Source organism: Sphaeramia orbicularis, chromosome 16 (assembly GCF_902148855.1).
Source record: "Sphaeramia orbicularis chromosome 16, fSphaOr1.1, whole genome shotgun sequence".
Taxonomy (NCBI): Eukaryota; Metazoa; Chordata; class Actinopteri; order Kurtiformes; family Apogonidae; genus Sphaeramia; species Sphaeramia orbicularis.
The window spans coordinates 35,917,339-35,938,310 of record NC_043972.1 but is presented as its reverse complement, the minus strand read 5'-3'; the positions used below and the strand labels follow the sequence as shown (position 1 = coordinate 35,938,310).

At 40.8% G+C, this 20,972-nt stretch overlaps 3 protein-coding genes across 4 annotated transcripts; 2 read left to right on the top strand and 1 right to left on the bottom strand.

Moving 5' to 3' along the window:
* The first annotated feature begins 1,624 nt into the window (after window positions 1-1,624).
* On the top strand, window positions 1,625-6,123 carry sgk2b (serum/glucocorticoid regulated kinase 2b). The gene is made up of 12 exons (XM_030157785.1): window positions 1,625-2,077; window positions 2,568-2,643; window positions 2,766-2,832; window positions 2,947-2,972; window positions 3,306-3,363; window positions 3,448-3,531; window positions 3,983-4,114; window positions 4,371-4,483; window positions 4,730-4,949; window positions 5,185-5,340; window positions 5,427-5,516; window positions 5,600-6,123. The coding sequence occupies exons 1-12, from the start codon at window positions 2,011-2,013 to the stop codon at window positions 5,765-5,767; spliced, it is 1,257 nt and encodes a 418-aa protein (XP_030013645.1). The 5' UTR covers window positions 1,625-2,010; the 3' UTR covers window positions 5,768-6,123.
* A 6-nt stretch (window positions 6,124-6,129) lies between these two features.
* LOC115435406 (transmembrane protein 244-like) lies at window positions 6,130-8,838 on the bottom strand. Of its 2 annotated transcripts, none has more exons than XM_030157787.1 (6): window positions 8,704-8,838; window positions 8,275-8,360; window positions 7,030-7,103; window positions 6,806-6,931; window positions 6,678-6,722; window positions 6,130-6,597 (listed from the first exon to the last, which is right to left on the bottom strand). In XM_030157787.1, exons 1-6 carry the CDS (start codon window positions 8,734-8,736, stop codon window positions 6,584-6,586), a joined length of 378 nt encoding a protein of 125 aa, XP_030013647.1. In that variant the 5' UTR covers window positions 8,737-8,838; the 3' UTR covers window positions 6,130-6,583. The 2 variants fall into 2 exon arrangements, with proteins under 2 accessions (XP_030013647.1, XP_030013646.1); XM_030157786.1 differs by having other exon boundaries at window positions 6,130-6,601; window positions 8,704-8,837.
* Window positions 8,839-9,871: 1,033 nt separating this feature from the next.
* l3mbtl1b (L3MBTL histone methyl-lysine binding protein 1b) lies at window positions 9,872-19,725 on the top strand. Its single transcript, XM_030157784.1, is given in 23 exon segments — window positions 9,872-10,013; window positions 11,678-11,812; window positions 12,065-12,254; window positions 12,389-12,602; window positions 12,676-12,805; window positions 12,986-13,037; window positions 13,418-13,512; window positions 13,631-13,735; window positions 13,841-13,976; window positions 14,078-14,169; window positions 14,267-14,418; window positions 14,590-14,666; window positions 15,216-15,301; window positions 15,411-15,521; window positions 15,603-15,717; window positions 15,963-16,062; window positions 16,672-16,866; window positions 16,985-17,086; window positions 17,186-17,250; window positions 17,383-17,555; window positions 17,844-17,906; window positions 18,236-18,269; window positions 18,272-19,725. Coding segments are annotated over 22 exon segments (2,490 nt in total). The 5' UTR covers window positions 9,872-10,013; window positions 11,678-11,701; the 3' UTR covers window positions 18,364-19,725.
* Window positions 19,726-20,972: the final 1,247 nt, after the last annotated feature.

The following is a 20,972-nucleotide window of genomic DNA, read 5'->3' as shown; positions in this document are numbered from 1 at the left end:
TTGTCTGACAAAAGATGGCCACAAGTGATCAGAGGTTTGCATATCATTTATTGTGTCCTTCATAGTTCCTAGATCTCAGTTGAACTGAACACCTGTGGGAGATTGGACTTCGCTCAGTTCATAGTTCACAGACTCAGTTCCAAGGAGCAAAACAACTCTTCTAGAGGCACAATGTCTTAATAGCGCACTTCCTGTCAATTATTTGCTGGTTATGTTCCTCTTGTTACATGATTAACGCACAACATCACAATCCCCAGCCCATAACACTACCCTTAATATAACTCTAACCCTTTTCCTGACTTTAATCCAATTTTAACATTGATTTTGAAACCAAGTCTCAACCATCAAACTGCCCTTTGATGGAGAATCAGACTTACTTTTAAGGTCAGGTCCTTAGCTCAATGGTTAAAAACCCAAACTCACAAAGGCTGTCCTACAAAACATACAGAAGTTAGGTTTTAATGCATTTCAGGACTTTACGTTGATGTCTACCATAACCTTTACTACAACCGATACCAATATGACATATACTTAGCCTTTTTCCTAGAGCTGCTATGAGTGTTCTTTAGACTTCAGTGTGATTGTAGGCAGAAATTTTGATTAAAACCAGTTACCAGTCCTTCCAGACCAAGGTGTCTTTATGCCACCATCAACTGAGACACATTCACTCCACTGAGGAGACCTCCATCTCACTAGTTGTGAGATTACTAGCACCAACTGACCAGACCTCTCGGAATCAGGTCATATTCAAGGGAGTGAATATTTATGGAGTTACTTATTGTCATTACTTTGTAGAAATGGGTTTCCACTTTGACATTAAAGAGTTGAGTTATTGTTGGACATTCTCATGTCAAATAACTCCATTTATATATATCATGGTTCTAATTTTTTTTTTATGCAATTAAAGGGAGGAAATATTAAATAATTGAAAGAGTGACTACTTTTTATAGGTGCCATAGTACCAAATCAAAACACAAAATCACCTCAAGGCACTTGACATAGAGAGGGTAATATTACACAGTATTATACTGAGAAAACAGGAGCACATCCCCTGAGTGAGCACTTCACCAGTGTGAAGACAGAATCCTGCAACAGAACTGGGCGACCATCTGCCTCAACCAGTGGGGTGAGTGGAAAGGGCAGTGACTAGAAAAGCACAACATGCCTAAACCTAACCCTTACTCTGACCCTGAGACTAACCTTAATCCTAACCTTAACCTAGTCTGAACCCTCAGATGCAATCATTTACTTTGGAAGTCCAGTCTCATGCCTTCTCTATGAAAACTGTGTTCTCACATGGGTGTAACTACATCTGGGTCGTCAGAACATACATGTATATTTAATTTTATTTGTGCTAAAGGACAGTAGAGTTTAGAGACACATACTCATGTCCCACTGGTGATACCACCCACTCATGGACTTGCTGGTGTGGAGCTGGCTATCCTGACTCTAACCGCCTGTGAATGGAAAATGTTCTAAAAACATGCATGGGAAATAAAGTACGGAAATAAAAAGAGAGACATCCATCCAGATTGCCGACCCCCTGACCACAGTTCCTGAACTCCCACTTCAGCTACTAGTGGAGACTATGTTGCGTTCACATGCCAACGGCATTCTTCAACAGCTGACGTACTTTACGGCATCTCGCCTATTCAGCAAGCCTACTTTCGTTGAGCGTTGCGCTTTAGATTTATCGTCTTTCTCTGTCCGGTCACGTTTTTATAAGTCGTGACAGATACCAGGTCCTTCTCACTGTCCCAGAAACAGAGACGAATCGACAGAGTAGAGAAAATTCCGCTTATCGAGTGTCGAAGGGACGCGCACCTGTAATTGCGAAACCTCCGAGGGCACTTAAACGCGTCATTCCCGTCACCTCCGCGTCCTGCTGCTGAAACAGACTTGAACAGAGCACCGGACACTCAGGGCTGGTGGGGGGGGGGGCTACTGCTGGACAGGCTGGGAACTAGCTGTGCACCTCTCCTTTGACTTTCACGAATACATTTCATCCAGATGACTGTGACACAAGACCGGCCGATGACTTATGCGAAAATGAGAGGGCTTGTGTCATTTTTCTCAGGTAAGGACACAAACTTTAACTTTTATTTGACTAATCAGATTGCTCAACTTGTTAAACAGTCAAATCATTAAGCATGTGAAATTGCTGTAGAAATATCAATTGTTACCCACAAAGTTGGAATAATTGTGATTTCAGACACATTCCTGTTTTTTCTTCCTATTTATACAACATCATTAATCACCTTTGACCTGTTACAATGATTCCATACTGAGTCCCAGTTGCACTTAATCTATTAAGAATAAATCACATTGTCACAGTCATTTCATGAGAAGTGGTAAAAGTATTTTATTTCAGCTTTATGGGCCACAGTACAATCTACACCTCCAAAGACATTGGTTAAATCTAAAAGACTATTTACATGCTTGAAGCCAGAACACACAAGTCATTTTATAATAGTTTCACAACCTCATGTTGACATTTAATAAGTAAATACAGCTGTTGTGCTCTTATGTAAGTCTTGTAACAGCCCTCCTGTCCTATCTGTCTTCAGCTCTGCTCAAAGGGAAGAAAGGCGGCTTCAGTGACTTCATTCACAAGTTGGTTTCTAGTCAGCAGCTTTGCCAACAGTAAGTCAGTAGAACTGTATGCAGTGTTGTATTTTATTTTGCATGGACGTGTTATTTCCTTTGAGTGGACCTCATCAAAACCTCCAAACTCACACATACTTTTGCTGTTCTCCCATTTGAAGCCCAAACACTCAAAAAATCCTTCGTCGACAGAGCAGACTCCGAAGAGAGGAGAAGAAGAGTACCACGGTGAGTACACCTCATCAGGAAAGTTTTTTAAAAGATGTGCTGACTGTTGACAGGAGATGAAACTGAATCTGACCTTCTGAATATCCTGTCCCCCTCTGTCATTTATCTGCACAGAGCTCAGCAAACCCTGAAACATCTCAGTAAGTCTTTCCTGGTGTCCCTGAGTATTTAACAGCAAGGGTTCTACTTTTTGCTTCATGTCTTCTAGCAACTATTTATTGTTCCAACAGTGTGTCTAGAAACAACGTAGAATAAAATATGCAATTATAAAGCTGATGGTGGGAATAAGGTGCAGTAATTTAAAAATGAAGCAAAAGTATATTGGGAAGAATGTCACCCCCTTAACGTGTTGTACCTTAACCCATAAAGTCATTTAAAAAGCATTAATAAATTACAAATAATGTACAGCAAGCTTTATTATGTAATACATTAACCTCATAACAATTTATTTGTCCGTTTTCTTAATTACCCAGAATGAAACCCTCAGACTTTGACTACCTCAAAGTTATTGGCAAAGGGAGTTTTGGAAAGGTAGGTACTTTCTGCCCTTGTACGTTATTGGTTTTTAATAGGGTTTTTTCATGACATTAACTGTCATAGGTTACGTCTGTACAGGTGTTGCTGGCGAGGCATAGAAAACATGGAGGCTACTACGCTGTGAAGGTTCTGCAGAAACAAATGATTGTCAAAAGGAAAGAGGTAGAATATCTGTCTGTCTGTCTGTCTGTCTGTCTGTCTGTCTGTCTGTCTGTCTGTCTGTCTGTCTGTCTGTCTGTCTATCTATCTATCTATCTATCTATCTATCTATCTATCTATCTATCTATCTATCTATCTATCTATCTATCTATCTATCTATCTATCTATCTAATTTGCCCAATATGTGAGATGTTTAATTAAATTTTATATTATGCATTCTCTCATCAGTCATAATTTTCCTAGTAATACCTAACAAAAAACCCAAATTAACACGAAGACTAAATAAAACCTGAGCTCAAACTTGTCATTTCTGTCAAATACAGCTACTTGTGCACTTGTAACACTAACTATAACTATACTAAAATCACAAACCACACTGAAAGACCAAATTAGAAGAAAAAAACAAAACAAAACTCTAAGAAGTCTGTTTATCTCCTTACATGTGTCTATACAGCAGAGACATGTGATGGCTGAAAGGAGTGTACTGGTGAAGGGGCTGCAGCATCCATTCCTGGTGGGACTCCATTTCTCTTTCCAGACACCGAACACTCTTTACTTCGTCTTGGATTACGTTAATGGAGGGGAGGTATGTGTGTAAAAAAACAACCCATAACACATATAACCTCTGTCATGGTTTAAGTGGGTGATATGACTGTACTCCGTAAATCTTTAACTTTTACTTTGCTGCTTTTCACAGTCTCAACTGCCAATCTGAGATCAGCAGATTATTTACTTGTCAGTCATAATTGTAACTGTAAACCTGGGCCAGCCAGTCTGAACCAGTCTCCTCACTGACCTGTTGATTTCCGAAATATGTGACCACTTGTTTTGGTTGTCCACAGCTTTTCTACCACCTTCAGAGAGAGGGATCATTTCCAGAGCCCAGATCTTCTTTTTATGCTGGAGAGATGGCCATGGCTCTTGGCTACCTTCACTCTCTTAACATCGTCTACAGGTAAATATATGCACAAGTCAGAAACACAAGTCTGTGCAAAGTCAATACAGTTTTCTTTGCTCAACATTTGCTCACTTTCTTCGCTCATGTTTGATTTATACATGTTCCATTTGTTGAATTTATTTATGAAAAGCTGTTTAATGCTGATCCATGTTGTTTCCTCACACACCACATTGCAAAAATAAAGAAGCAGAATTCTTACAGTTTTTGCATGTTAAACTAACTACAATTTCTGTTTCTCTGTAGAGACCTCAAACCAGAAAACATCTTGCTGGACAGTGAAGGTCATGTGATGCTGACTGACTTCGGGCTTTGTAAAGAAGGTGTGGCCATAGGTGGGATCATGCACACATTCTGTGGCACCCCTGAATACCTGGCTCCAGAAGTGCTCCAGGGCCATCCGTACAGTCCAGCTGTGGACTGGTGGGGCCTCGGTAGTGTGCTTTTTGAGATGCTTTACGGACTGGTGAGTGAATATTTGAGAGAATCCACGATCAAACCACAATTGTTGTAAAATCTATGCATATTTCTGAGCAGAAATGACTTCTCCTGGCACCCCCTGGTAGAACCTGCACCACGTAGGCTGAGGTGGCCTGGGTTTGATTGTGACATGGGTTCTTTGTTGCACGTCAATCTCTTGTCTTTCTTTACGTCTATTATGAATAAAATAAATGAGTTCATCTTCTCATTTGTTCTCACAGCCTCCATTTTACAGCCGAAACAAAGAAGAGATGTTTGAGAAGATCCTTTACGCTCCTTTGCAGTTGCGTAGTGGGGTGTCCCAGGCGGCGTGCTCACTGTTGGAGGGACTGTTGGAGCGGGACGTCAACAAGCGTTTAGGAGGGAGCCTAGACATTGTTAGTGCACACAAAACATAAAACAATGATGAACGATGATACATACAAAACACAAAGGGGGTAACTTTTGGTTGTTTTTTTTCCAGATGGAGCTGCAGGAACATCCTTTTTTTACATCCATCAACTGGGATGACCTCCTGGCAAGGAAAGTTAAACCTCCCTTCATCCCAAAAGTGGTGAGTGCATTTAGATGATTTGTGAGACATTGCATTTTCTTACAAGTCCTCTTGACTGTGTGTCTGTTCCTCTCTCCTCACAGACTGGCCCATGTGATGTCCATTACATTGACCCTGAATTCACACAACTACCTGTTCCTGCCTCTGTGGGTATGAATGAGAGGGGCCACACAGGCGGAGCTAGCGAAGCTTTCCTGGGGTTTTCCTACATGAACCCAGTGGAGTATGTAGCCGCAGAGCCAGTTTCATAACACTGTCAAATCCTCTGGGAGCATGATTGTTCAAATATTTACTTTTATGTCATAAATTATTAAATTAGAGTCTATTTTTAAGGAAAAAGGAAACACTGAAACTGTACAAATCAGTGTGTGATGATATTTTATATGATATATATTTTATAAAGGAATGTTTTAAAATTATTACTGTTACATGAACACAATTGCTTTAAAATGGCCAGTTTACAATATGGAAGAGGCTGGAAACTATTTCACAGGTAATGTATCTGGATATGGAACAATAAACAGTCCTTTTGTAGGTTTTTTTTTTTTTTTTTTTTACTGTTTTACACTTCACATTTGTATCTTTAAAATAAACAAAAAATACATGATGCTTCGCAGTCTCATTCAGCTTATACATTCACATCTTACAACGGCATTGAAAATACTTCACAGATGGACTTTAAATACTGCATAGTGGCAGAGGAATTGTGCATTACAAGCAAAGTACAAAGTAAATGTTGTGGTGTTTCCATAAAAACAAATTGATAGCAGTCTCCAGATTCCTAAAACATAGGATAGCCTCAGCTTTGGAATGATTTGTGATGGAAAACGAAACAGTGAGGAGTCTTTTTTTAGTGACAAAAAAAAAAATTCATCCTTCACTGTGAAAAATGGAATGGTTGTCTCTGGGAGGAGAGCATCTGGTCTGTTCTTTCTACCCCACTTCACAAGACTGTGCATTACACAGCTTGGCTTGTACATAGAGATGCTTTCAGTAAATGCTGAAGGAGGCATAGCTCTGGTCGCTCTGGCAGGTAAAGTAAGCAATCAGCTGACCATTGCAGATCATCAGAAACAACCCACTGCCTATGGAGAAACAAAACACTAATGTAGCACATGTGAATTTTATTGCAACAGAAAAGTTGACAGTTGTGTATCATACCTAAGGCAAGCCACCACTGCCACACCATGGGAAACTCCAACATTACTACAAAAATACAAAAATGGAATCAAAAAACATATCTGAACCTAGCAAAGAGATATGTGCATCTGCAGGTAACATTTGCTCACCTAGGCTGGTGATAAGAACATGCAGTAGAGTGACAGTGAGGGCGTAATCCCACACCCGCCTCCTCACCACAGCAGCAAACAGAATACCACTGCAAAAGTAGGTGAGCTCCAAGGACAGGAGGTTCACTAACAAAGACCATCACAGGGAAAAGCACATTAGTAGACAAAGGTTTACATGCCATGGTAATCATGTTCAGTATGTATAGGCAGGTAGGTATGCTCACCCAGGTATTTGGAGTTGGATTCTGCAGGCTCGGTCTTAAAGTCAAATGGAATCAGTCCGTCAAACTGATCTAACCTAAAAGGGAGACAAATAGAAAATGTTTTATTGGAACTATTTATTTAAAAAAAGGTAGAGACACACAAAACTACACTGATTAACATCATATCGAGATAACCTTACAAAAAAGGGAAGCAGGACAAAAAGAGAAATCACCATATAGTGCAAAATATACAGTGTGTCTATGACTGAATACATATATGTGGGTGTGTGTACATCTCTATGTGTGTGTCTGTTGGTGAGTATGCTTTTATGTGTTTGTATGTCATGCATGTATGCCATAATTCCTGCCGGTCAGCCCATTCTTATTCTGTTTTATCCTGTCTTCTATGTGTGTGCAGCACTTTGTAACTGTGTGTTTTTAGAAAGTGCTATCTGAATAATGTTTTACTTACATAAACTATGAATTGGTGGTACAATAGACACAAAATAAAAGTAAAAGGGTGACTGCATAAAATCAATGAGATCAGAGTCTGGTGCTGTTAGTTACAGAAAAAATACAAAGGGAATCAGTTACTTACTTACTTACTTATTTATTTATTTATTTTTATGTAGTATACAAAGTAGTGATTCCATATTTTATTTAATTTTTGCTGAGAGCCATTAAACATACACCTGATCCTTTCTAATTTGGCAAAGTAAAGGAATTCCCTTAGCCAAAGACAATGTGAGGGATGAGTAGGAGATTCCCCCTTGAGCAGTATCAGATGTGTGACAAAGGCTGTGGAGACCTTTTCTAGGATGAGTGCAATGTAGGTGGATAATGTGCTTTTAAGTGTAATTATGGAGCAGATCTTGTATTACTGATGTACTAGGAAAAATGAATTTCCAGTTATGGGTTACTGGGTGTGCTCATAGAAATGTAAACATATTATGAAACTGAAACTCAAGTCAGGCTCTTGGTTGCAAGCTGTTTTGTTTTTGTGACCACTGTTAGGCAATAACTTATTTATATTGCTTTGTGTTTTAAAGGTGTGAACATGTTGTGTGTAAATGCAGAAGCCAGCTGTGTATTCAAGTTGTATTGAAAGCTTAAATATATTTTTTTTTGTTGCGAAATTTTCATTATGAAACATCTTTGGCAGGTAAGGGAGGACGATGATGACGGTGATGGTGATGCTGCTTTACGGAGTTCTGCTACTTGGAGTGCGTTGGTGCTTGCGCGCATGCGTGTGAGGGTTTCTCTCACCTGAAGGCACCGAAGCATACGCTCCCAATCATGTAGAAAAGACTGTAAAATATGACCAGACACAGCAGCAGGTTGAAAAGCACGGTCTGTGGGATAGACACAGAGAAGGGGAAACATCTGAAAACAAGTGTCAGATCTGTCTACCTGGCAACATCCCATAGCATACACGCAACATTACCAAATACCGACCAGGAGCTGAGTATGCAATCCTACCACATATTTTAGATGCAGTAGGAAGTGATGTACATTATGTACAGCCCCTGTAGCATGCACTTTAGATTATGATCAGTTTGAACTCATCATACGCTGTGTATAACTACTGTCTTCATTCTTGTAGCTGTCCATTTCCCTATCAGTCGATCACGATTAACACTTACACGTCAGACTTACCACACGGACACCTGCAGGATAAATGAACCACCCTCTTACCTTCGAGTCGACCGCCTTGCCTTTGAATGCCATCTCATGATTTTATATAATTTTATGTCGCAAAAATCCTCCAGGCTGCAGCAGTGTTCGACCCCGCTAATCCATCCGAAAATGGGCTGGTTGTGCCATCTACCGGCGGACAGGAGAGCTGCACCACAAGCGCCGCTTCCACCACCGAGCACTGAACTCAATTCACCTCGAATTGGGCGGCCCTTGTTTACTGAAATACACACTTTTCTCACAAATATGCAGCGATATGGGTGAAAAGCAGTGTTTCTAGAGATGTTTTGTGTTTCGAGTACAGTCTGTCTTCGGCAGTAACATGGCTGAAACGCCTCCTTAGAGCTGTACTCATACACCTCAGGAACCGACCGCCCTGTGGGGGGGAAATACTGCAGGTTTAGCTGGACATCATTTAGCTAGTGGACAGGCACTTACTCAACTCTCTGTTAAATGCTACAAAATATGAGGAAAAAGTAGTGGCTAAAACGAGCCTAAACAAGCCCAAGCACCAACCTTCATGCAGCAGCAGCCCCTGACAAAGGAGTGGAGATATGGCAGGAGCTCAACAGTTAACACAATAGCATCCTGGACGATGTATTTATGCCAAACTGTAAACTCTGCAACTGCATTTCACTGTAGGGACACTATGTTATTTCCTTGTGGGTTCTTTTAGGCTAAAACTCGTATTTGTATTCATGCTGCCCGGTTTCATTTAACGCTATTTTCTTATTGTAAAGCATCCTCAGCCCACAGAAGTGTAAATGTGTTTGTAGACTTAAACCAGCCCACACTTCGCCGCAGCAACGGTTTCGTGTCATTTTGGTTGAAAATATTACTCCAGGTTCCTCTTACAGGCCAGGATATTACAACTACACTTAGCTCCGACGTGTAGCAATTCATTATCACCTGAACCTCTATTGTATCCGTATAAACCTGCAGTTTGGACATGACTAGGTGATATAAACTGAGGAAAACGGTCAGTTGGATCAAAGGGGAACCAACCGCTCCTCAACGGTAATGGAGACACTGCGGTCCCTGCGCTCCATTCATACACACTCCTACTTCTAATATTCATACTTAGAGGGCTGTTACGGGCCGAACGGGGAAGAAGTGCCGGAGTCTCTCGGTAGAATTTGTCAAATTAGGGGTGTTCTGACTTTGTATTGTGTTCACAGTGAACGCAGGCCTGCTATTGACCACCAATAGTAAACTGAACTTTTCCGAGACCCAAACTTGTCAGGCAGCGCATCTTACACGCATGCGCATCCCTCTATCCAGCTCTAAATAAGAGTTAAAACAGAAACGAGGTGAGTTCCACAATTTCTAAACAATATGGGCGTTAATACTCATTTATTGCCATTAACAGTGGCAAAATTGGAAAAACCGACTCTCGTTTTGCCATTTTGCGCTAGTTCACATTATTTCCACTCTGATTTAAAACGGCGAGAATAAATCGTTTTTTCAAGTTTCTATTGAAGAAATTAATCAAGCAACAGCGTAGAAGCTCTTAACAGAGGTGCGATGTTAATGCGAGTTTTTATGCCGTTGTGCCAAATATTTGCGTTTTGCAGAATGCGTTTTCCTATTGTTATTAACCGGGAAACTTATTTATTACAGATTGTCCTTAGCTGGCTGCATCCAGTCACAATGCTACGGCTAGCCCTCTAGCAATCCCCAGTTCAGTTAAACGGAGTGGAGCTAGCTGACTGTTAGCTTCATGTCTGCGCTAGCTAGCAACCTGGGCTGACATTCCGTGACAAGGGGAAAGTGAAGAAAATAACAAGAGTGAAGGAAAACACTAAGTCAGGAAATTACACAGCAAGCATTTGCTTTTGTTCGACGCGTAGCGGCTTTGTGTGATTTGTTTAAATGTGTAACTTGAGTAATTTACATAGTTTAAACGTGTTGGTGGCCTCTTCCTATGCTCCGCCATTTTGTATAAGACGAATGCTAATCATGGGCGCTCTTACACACTTCATTTATAGCTAGAATAAAACTGGGCTGTTTAGTGCAAAGTCAAACTTCATCAAGATCCTTGAGCACAGGCTGTTATTCACTTTTCATATTGTTATGACTACCGTGCAAACCAAAAATATTCCCTTAATTCAGTCTTGAACATGCGTCAACACTAAAACGTTATATCATAATATTAATCAGATTAAAACGCCTTTAACTTTGGTCAGTAGGCGCAGAAAACAATGTTCTCTTCAAAACTGATCAAATATTTACCCTCTTACTTGTTTATAAGCTGGCAAACAGTCGGTTTTTAGAGATACTGTTAAAACAAGGAAAAGATGAACTTGTGTGGTTAATTTAAAGTTGAGACCTCTTTTATCATGTTTGTCAATGACTTTGATTAAGGTTCACTCTAATGAGGCCGTTTGTGCAAGTATTTCCCTGTTAGTTGGCCAGCAAAACAATATTATTATTGACTGTTTTGTCTGAAATCGAAGTGCATGGTGTACCCTGCAAGCCAGCACACAATCGCCATCTAGCGGTGATGCTGCGCAAAACTGTTTACAAGTGCAGGCAAGGACTGCATGTGATATTTGTATCACCCAAAGGTACCAGCAGCCGAGGAGTACCTCACTGTGACGGCTACACTCATTGAACAGAATAGAATAACAGCAATGTGTAAATCTGATCTGCGATCTTTGCTTAACCTGCTCATATAACATCAACACTAGAGCTAAACCATCAGATAAAATCTTTGGTTGAAATTGCAATATTCCAGTGACAACATTTGCAATGTTTTGATGAAAGTAAATGTGTCATAATATAGCATTAAAGATTAAACGTTGTGTTGCTACAGTTTGACCTACCTCAATCCCATTATCTGTCAAAAATATTCATAGTATGATATGTGTCATTCAGCTTCTCTCTGTGAAATGTTTTGCTCATATCTTACACCCTTTTGTAGGTTTTCCTTATGTGTCTGTATGACTTGATTTTTGCCGTCTTGTTCTGGCAGGTTGGGGATATCAGAGGAGTGGGAATGACTGACACGCCACCCAGTGATGGCCCTTCTCAGGGAGCTGAGTTTGACATGATGGGGGCCCTGGACTGGAAGGATGGCATTGCCACACTGCCAGGGAGTGACATCAGGGTATGACAGTGCATGTGGTCTTTCCAGGATCAGTCTCTGTGTTTGTACATGTGTCTGGCAATTTAGTCATTTGTATGATTAAATTAAAACACATTTTATCAGGAAACAATTTTATGTAATAAAACATTCACCTTTTGTGAGATCATAACAGAAGTATTTTCCACTTAATGCACCCTACTAAATGGTGTTTAGAATGTTGCCTGTTTACAACCTGACTTCAAAAGTCCCTGATCTTTATTCCGTGTTTCTTAGTTCCGCATGACAGAGTTTGGGACTCTGGAGATTGTCACAGACCTAGAGGTCAAAGGGCAGGAGGCAGAGCCTAATTGTGAGACCTTGGACCCAGCACCATCTCACAGCCCCACTCCTCCTCCAGAGGGCCAATCACAAACTGGCTCAGCCACAGCTCCAGCCAATCAGAATCAACCAGGATCATCTCAAGGTAAAACACTCAGAGCAGAAGTGTGACTCTTATGACACTGCAATTGTAAAAACTTGCAGTGTTCATATTTTACTTTCCTCTCTTCTGCAAACTTCATTACTTAGATCAGCCCTTATGTCTGCCCTGTCCTCTAGCCCCTGGTCCTGTGCTTCTGTCTTTAGAGGAGGGTCCCAGTATGGAGGGCCCCAGTGTGGAAGTTGGTCCCAGTGTTGAAGTTGGCTCCAGTGCAGACGTGGGCCCAAACGGGGAGCTGGCAAGGTGCAGGGCCTGTGGTGGAAGTGTTGCCAGAGATGCCCTCCTTCAGGGCAAATACTGCAGTTCCATTTGTGCTCAGCCCTCCAGTGGCAGGTAAAATCACACACTGGTGTCCTTCAATATATTTTGGGGAGTGGCTCTCACATGAGTCAAATCCTTTCTCCAGATCATCTCCTGGAGAAGCAAGAGAGAACCAAGCAGCTGAAGGTGAGAGACTGGGTAAACGTGTACGCAAAAAGAGGAAGATCTACATGGATTCTGGTGATGAAGAAGAAGACAATCAAGAAGAACCGGAGGTAAGTGCCATTCTCTAAACATCTATCAGTAGTATGGTTAGCTTCCATAAATACAGCACATGCAATTGACCTTAATCACAAATATTTTGTACATAGTAAATCTTCTGGAGTTGGCATCATGCATAAAAATGTGGCAGTAAGAGTACAGGACTGATTATTAACGTGTCTGATATTTTGTAGGAAAAGGCGAAGACTACCAAAGGCAGAAGAGGTCCAAAAATAGCCAAACTGGGTATGTTAAAAAGCTGCTGCTGTGAGGCCAGGGCTGGATGCAGAGAGGGGTTGAGATTGTTACCTGATCTTTTTTATTCTGCTTAATGGTAAAATGTAAAGGCTGCATGTACACGTAAAGTGTCAGATAAGAGTGAATTACCTGCTATAAACTGCATTGAGTTCTATTTCTATCATAGTCATCACTAATTTACTGCTTTTTATTTGTGTACATGAACATCACAGTATTAGAAAACAGATGATCTTGTAAATCAGGCTGATGTGAGCAAAGTAGTCTTTTACACTACAAGGGTTAATGTTGGCAGTGTCTACTTAAGTATGCCCTATAGGTTAAAAAAATCACCTGACACTTGATTTGTCACTTTTTTTGGCCACCCTCAGTGTCGGCACAACCCAATAAGAAACGGGCCTGGAGCTGGCCTGCATACCTGGAAGAAGAAAGAGCCATTGCTGCTCCTGTTAAACTTTTCAAAGAGGTAACATTTCCTCTGTACATGTAGTTCTTTTAGTTCTTTTATATCATCACACTGAATCAAGTGGGTTTATCTTTTCTCTCTAAAATAAATAACACTTTGATGTTTGTGTCTGTTGTAGCACCAGTCGTTTCCTCAAAGCAGGAACAGCTTCAAGGTGGGAATGAAGCTGGAGGGCCTGGACCCCTGTCATCCATCTCTGTTCTGTGTGCTCACTGTTGCAGAGGTATGAGGACTATTGATTGAAGCTTTTGGACAGCACAAGACCATGTATAATGTATTCCCTTTTCTCCTCCTTTGTATTAAATGGACACTTGTTGCTCTGGCTCAGATCCAAGGCTATAGGGTACGACTTCACTTTGATGGCTACCCAGAATGTTATGACTTCTGGGCTAACGCCGACTCGTGGGATATAAAACCTGCAGGCTGGTGTGAAAAGAATGGACATAAGTTATTGTTACCTAAAGGTAGTGACACACACACAATGACTGTATTCGTCAGTCAAAGAAATAATCACAAACACATTTTAAGAGTGGCAGAGGTCTTCCTGATGAAGTTTGTCTTGCAGGTTGTAAGGATGGAGAGTTTAATTGGAGTATGTATGTGAAGAACTGCAGAGGTCAGCTGGCCCCCAAGCACCTTTTCAAGAGCCTCAACACCGTAAGTATTAATTAAATACATGCTGAAGCCATCAGATGTTGCATTTAGTATGTTGCATATTCATCAGTTAAATGTGCGTTCCTGTGTGTTCTTTCAGTCTGTGACGCCGTCTGGGTTTAGAGCAGGAATGAAGCTAGAGGCAGTCGACAGAAAGAACCCATCCTTAATCTGTGTAGCAACTATTGCTGCTGTTGTTGACAACCGATTGCTCATTCATTTTGACAACTGGGATGACACCTATGATTACTGGTGAGTACCCAGCAGACGGAGGTATTCATCAGAAACAGAGAGTGAAGGAATGATTCACAGATGTCCACCTGGACTACTGCTGTACCGTACTACCCTGTGTACAGAAGGCACATACGGTGCTCAATGTATTGCTACTGTTTTGTGTTCACTTGTGTGTTGTTTCATGTTAAGGTGTGATGCTACGAGTCCGTACATCCATCCTGTTGGGTATTGTGAAGAGGCAGAGCTAACTCTGACCACTCCAGCTGGTAAGACACAGACCAAGACACATGTGGGTCAGTATAAACTCCTTGAATCTACTGTAGGACCAATTGTGTTACAGATACTGTATATTATGACGATAAATATTTGATAAACTAGAAGGGCATTCAGTAGACATATCTTTGCCAGGGCCCATAGTATTACAATTCCTATCTTACAATGTTAGAAAAAAGTAAAGATAAAGCTCAGCTCCTTTTAATGCTTTGAAATTAAAGGGGCTCATCCTTGTTCCACATCGTGTCCTTCAACTGAGATTGAGGATTTTTTGAAAAAAATATCTGGATGTTTTGCTCTATGAAAAACTGAACTTATGTCAAAATTCATTTCAGGAGAAAGATATTGGCTAAATCTGTGTATATTAATAGTAAGAAGCACAGCTTTTTCACTTCATGTGGATTTAAAGATAATCACTAGTTTTTGATCCACAGGACAGTGTTATCATAACAAAGTAGAAGTTATTGTACATTGTTGTTAATGCGTTAAATTAGTTGTTTGACTAAATGACAAATCTAATCATAACATCCTCCTGTCCCCAGAATATAAGCATCCCAAATGTTTCTCATGGGAAAAATACCTGGAAGAGACAGGAACACAGGCTGCCCCTGCCCGGGCCTTCAAACCGGTACGACCTCTAAACACACACAAAACTGGATGATATTCACTCCTACACTTCTCTGTGTCTACCACTGCATCTGCAGGCACATGAAATTAATTAAGTCTTGTTTTTGCAGCGACCTCTTCATGGATTCCAGATTGGCATGAAAGTGGAGGCTGTAGATAAGAGAAACCCCATGCTTATCCGTGTTGCAACCATAGCAGACACAGAGGACCACCGACTGAAGGTAAAAACATGTCTCCATGTCAGGAAATTGTCCTTTCTGCACCCAGGTTGTATGTAACCCCTTTTCTGTCTTCTGCTCTAGATCCATTTTGATGGCTGGAATTCAGAGTATGATTACTGGGTGGAGACTGACTGCCCTGATCTGCACCCCATGGGGTGGTGTCAGAAAACTGGACACCCTCTCCAATACCCAAATGGTGAGAAACACTGTCATATTCAGGCCTTGACTCCCTGTCTGTCCTACTCAGTGGTTAAGTCGATGTTACTCAGCAGAACCATACAAAATTATATTTCGACAGATGAGTCAGCACAGTTTGTCTCTGCCTTCTTGTAACTTCTGGATGTGCTGGTGGGAGGAATTTTTAATGAGTTCGAAATGGAAATGGGTCTTGCAGTTGTTTGCATACTTTTATTAACACTCCCTTGTGTGTGGATATTTCAGGCCCCAGTGATTTATTGAGTGCCCCAGGACAAGGATGTCCTACCCCAGGATGCAACGGGGTGGGCCACATTAGAGGACCTCGCTATGGGACACACTACACGTTAGTACCATGTGCTCAGTTCTGTCCTGTCCTTCTGTGTTCCTTATGAATCCTGTTTCCTATGGTATGTGACACATGTAACAGTATGTTCTTCAACCCTTTTCATGTATTTGAATTGATTTCATATTCACATCATGTATATGGTATATGTTTTCTTAAATTATTTTTTTCTTGGCTGCAGTACTATACTAAATACTGAAATATTTAGTCTTAACATGAGAGTAATTAATACTCACAAAGGTGATGCATCTTCCATATTCATAATTTTTTTCACTTTGTTCTCATGTTAATGACGTAGATTAGTGAAGTTTCATGACATCTTTTTTATGAATTCTTGAAAGGAGGCTATGTGATACAGAGAAGAAAAAGTCTCATTGTTTTTAAATGTCATTTATAGTCATGTGGGCTGTGGCAGTGTAAATGTGTTGCTTGTTTAGGTGGGTGGGTGGGTGGGAGTTTATAGTCATTTATGGTGATTTTTTAGCTGATTTTCTCTTATTTTTATGTTTATTTTAGAAGAAGAGGTTACAGATTTCTGTCTTGCTCATTAATTTATAATGGCTAATGGTTTTAATGAGGGATAAAGTTTTTGTTGCTTTGTGTTTGCAGTCAGGTGAGCTGTCCCTATTCAGAAATTAATCTGAACAAAGATGGCTTGGTACCAGACCGCCTTAGTGGAGAAAGACCTCTCACTATCTGTGGGCCTCATCCTCGTGGGCGACGCCCCGATCCCCACACAAACGCTACAACACCGACCTCCTCAACTCCAGAGCAGCTCGAAGGAGCAGACGAGTCCCAGAATAGGTTTGCTGAACACATTAAACGCCACCAACACTCCCTGGAGAACTCATATCAGTGTTTTGTATGCAACTCTACCCAGTGGTCGGTACCTGGTCTGAGAGTAGGTTATCTGTGTTGCTAGGAAACCAGTGACAGTGGAGGCTGAGCGCTCTGGACGTAACAGCCAAGCTGAACCAGCAGGAGGCGCCAGTGAGCAAAGCCACAATGGAACCAGACCTAAACGGTACCACTCTGACCCTCACACACAAAAACTATTCAGATCAGAGAGGGTTGCCTTAGAGTGGAGAGTAACATTTTGCTTTGATGTTGTTGTCTCCTTCAGGACTGCTCCAGTTCCAAAATACTTGAAAATGCACTATGTTAAAGAGGAGATCGGTGACGGTAAAGGTACATGTGATGAGATGAAGCATGATGCAGTTACCCTCACCTGCCAGAAATGGCATCTCTATATATTTTTCATGGTCCCAGAGGTGGCCTGAATCACTGAACAGTGTTTCTCTTACTTTTTCCACTCCTCAGCCTCTCCAGAAGCCATCTCTCTCCAGCAGGCCCTCCATGAGTCTGTGTTTTCACCCGGAATCTCTGCCTCTCCCCCCCACCGGGTGGCTCTCTGCTGGGACAAACACTGCCAGCTGCTGCCTGAGGTCCTGGGGCTGACTGCCAAACGAGTGGCTACTTGGAGCGCAGAAGAGGTCAGACATGCTAACAGACACACTCTCACACAGTGTGCCGACACATGAAAAGCAGACATCATGTTCATTTACTAATCCAACATAAAGGAATCTGATTATTCAGTGACTGAGCAAACACCCAAGGAGCTCTTTCTTGGTTGTTTGGGTAGTTTGTCTGCCTGGCAGGTTAATGATTTCAGTTCAATAAGGCCATATAAGGGCATTTTGATTAGTACATAAAGATGTTTTGAGTTATTGAACATGCACTTTGCATCTGGTTCTTCAGTATCATTTGTCTTTATTGAGCAGGTGGCCAGTTTTGTCAAAGGACTTCCAGGATGTAAAGAACATGCTACTACATTTAAAACAGAAGTAAGTCCTACATTTTTAATGCGGGGATGTAAGTAAGATTATCTTTTCTTTTTTTTTTTTTTAAACAACTGTTGAATCATGTAAATGACGGAACATTTTCCCAGATATGCAATGAGTACTCATAGGAAATATCATACAGGACGGATGTTTTTTGTTAACTTCCTTGCCATGAGTAAACCTCAAATTTTCTGTTTCTGATGTTTAATACATGACATGAATGAGTTCATTCTTGAAATCCAAAAAAAACCCCAAATTATCTTCAACAAGACTAACGGTAAAAAAGTTTCACGGAGCGTAACCAGATGCATTTATGTTTTCTCATTCATCAGCAAATAGATGGTGAGGCCTTCCTACTACTCACCAAGCAGACATCGTTAAGATCCTGTCAATCAAATTAGGCCCCGCCCTGAAGATCTACAACTCCATCCTCATGTTGAAGAATGCTGATGAAGAGTAAGACTTCATCATGATGGAAAATCACTCCCTCCAACCCACTCTCTCATCTCTGGCCTCATCTACGCTCAGCTAAAGACTCAAGACAAAATGGGCCTGAGAGTGTTTTTTCTTTTTTCTTTTGAGCTCTGAGACAATGCAGCTACGTGAAGTGGAAGCCATCGACTAGATAACGTCCACCTCTCCTTCTCTCCCTTCTCTCTCCATGATGGACAGCACTAGTCAGCCTGAGGGAGAGTTTTACATGCTAACATGAGAAAACCTTAATGTCTTTGTTTACTCAATCATTAAAAAAAAAACTACATGCACCTTTGAGGCTTCTTAACAATGTACAGTTCATTGGATTTAGTGTCACTACTCTGTTGCTTTTTCTTTGAACTGTCCTGAAATGGTGCTTGAGCTCAGAGCAGATGGAACAAGCATCTTAGTGATTTGTTGCTTTTGCTTGGCGACAGATTTTGTGTTTTTTTTTTTTGTTTTTTTTTTAAGCTGCACAAAACAATCGTGAGGCAATGAAAGGTTTTAATGTGAAACCTAATGGAGTAGAAGCAGTGTGTAGTTCAGCCTCTCACCTCTAGGTGGGGAAAGTGAGCCACTCCACAGGCCTAAAGGCAGGGGAGTTTTTGTTAATTTGGAGTTGGCTGAAGTTTAGATAAAATGGGGTGGGATGGTAAAAACTTGGTGTGCGTGATTGTGTGTGTTCAAAAAGTGTGTTTGAGAAAATGAGGATGTAATTCTCCACCAGCGCATGTGTGTTGCTTTTGGACTATTTTGTGACTAACAGGGCTAAGGGCTAATTGTTAAATCAAGGAAACTGGTGGTCGTTTAAGGTGGAACAAGACAATGAACCAGCTCTGTTCGTCTCATGTCATTCTAAGTTTTTTTTTTTTGTTTGTTTTTGTTTTCTTTTCCTGAAAGGCACATGAAAATGAATGTTAAAACAGCTCATAGTTGTTTTAACTTTTCTTGCTTTGTTTGGTTCAAATAACCTCTGTCAGCCACAATGTAAATAGTATACAGCTATAAACGGACTCTTCTTGCTCCTTAAACTGAATTTATTCCTGCTTGGTTATGCAAAGGCTTGACATGTGTCTACAGGGAGAGGCATTGTGACAGTGAACTTAAAGTACAAGCCTCACTTCATACAAAGATTTTGAGGAAAGAAAAAAACTTAAAACATTGTTCATGTCCTTGTAAATCAGTACATTCAACAAGTTGGAATGTGTACATCAGCTACTGTTTATATGCAAACAGCTTTTATTTATGTATTCTTATTTAAAGGGTAACGGTACGCTGTTTTGGCTCAGAGGTAGCTGTGGCTGTTTGATGGAATGTGTGAATGGGTGAAATAAATGAGATGCACACTTCTGGCTGTCCTCACTCAACCTCCGTCATTTTACCACACACACACACACACACAGGCTGAGTAACAGTCAAATGATCGAAAACAGTGGATTTCATCAGCACATTTTTACATTTACTCATATGTGGGGGGGGGGGGGTAATGTAGACTTATTCAGGATTATTTACAGCATGCATATAAACTATCCGACTCTGGGTCTATTATCCACTTATTTTGTCTGTTATGAAGGCTGTGATGTAACCCACCTAGGACTCATCTAGCTTATCTTAAATTGCAGTGGACCTTAAGCATACAGAGATTATAATTACACTCAACAAAAATATAAACGCACCACTTTTGTTTTTGCTCCCATTTTTCATGAGCTGAACTCAAAGATCTAAAACTTTCTATGTACACAAAAGGCCTATTTCTCTCAAATATTGTTCATAAATTTGTCTAAATCTGTGTTAATGAGCGCTTCTCCTTTGTCCTTTGCTGAGATAATCCATCCACCTCACAGGTGTGGCATATCAAGATGCTGATTAGACAGCAGGATTATTGCACAGGTGTGATTTAGGATGGCCACAATAAAAGGCCACTCTAAAATGTGCAGTTTTACTGTATTGGGTGGTTCAGGGGGGTCAGAAAACCAGTCAGTATTTGGTGTGACCACCATTTTCCTCGCACAGTCTTCTTCATGAATTCTCTGAAACACCTTTGGAGATGGCTTATGGTAGAGAAATGAACATTCAATTCACAGGCAAAAGCTCTGGTGGAGATTCCTGAAGTCAGCATGCTAATTGCATATTCCCTCAAAACTTGTGACATCTGTGGTATTGTGCTGTGTGATAAAACTGCACATTCGGAGTGGCCTTTTATTTGGTCAGCCTAAGGCACACCTGTGCAAAAATCATGCTGTCTAATCAGCATCTTGACATGCCACACCTGTGAGGTGGATGGATTATCTCAGCAAAGAAGAAGTGTTCACTAACACAAATTTAGACAGATTTGTGAACAATATTTGAGCGAAATAAACCTTGTGTGTACACAGAAAAAGTTTTAGATCTTTGAGTTCAGCTCATGACAAATGGGAGCAAAACAAAAGTGGTGTGTTTATATTGTTGTTGAGTGTAAATAGTGTACATACTGTGGATAAAAGTGACTCCTATGACTTTAAGCCTAAATAAATCTGAGTTTAAACAGACCAATTTTGGGCTTTCATTGTCCTGTATTGAAATTTCTTTTAGGTTTTGAAGTCCCTATCTTGTCTA

Coding starts and splice junctions, on each gene's coding strand:
- sgk2b (XM_030157785.1), top strand. CDS start 2,011: ATGACTGTGACACAAGACCGGCCGATGACTTATGCGAAAATGAGAGGG. Junction 3,532..3,982: donor TGATTGTCAAAAGGAAAGAG/GTAGAATATCTG, acceptor GTGTCTATACAG/CAGAGACATGTGATGGCTGA. Junction 4,950..5,184: donor TTGAGATGCTTTACGGACTG/GTGAGTGAATAT, acceptor TTGTTCTCACAG/CCTCCATTTTACAGCCGAAA.
- LOC115435406 (XM_030157786.1), bottom strand. CDS start 8,736: ATGGCATTCAAAGGCAAGGCGGTCGACTCGAAG. Junction 7,104..8,274: donor GTATGCTTCGGTGCCTTCAG/GTGAGAGAAACC, acceptor TCTCCCTTTTAG/GTTAGATCAGTTTGACGGAC. Junction 6,602..6,677: donor GCAGTGGTGGCTTGCCTTAG/GTATGATACACA, acceptor GTTTCTCCATAG/GCAGTGGGTTGTTTCTGATG.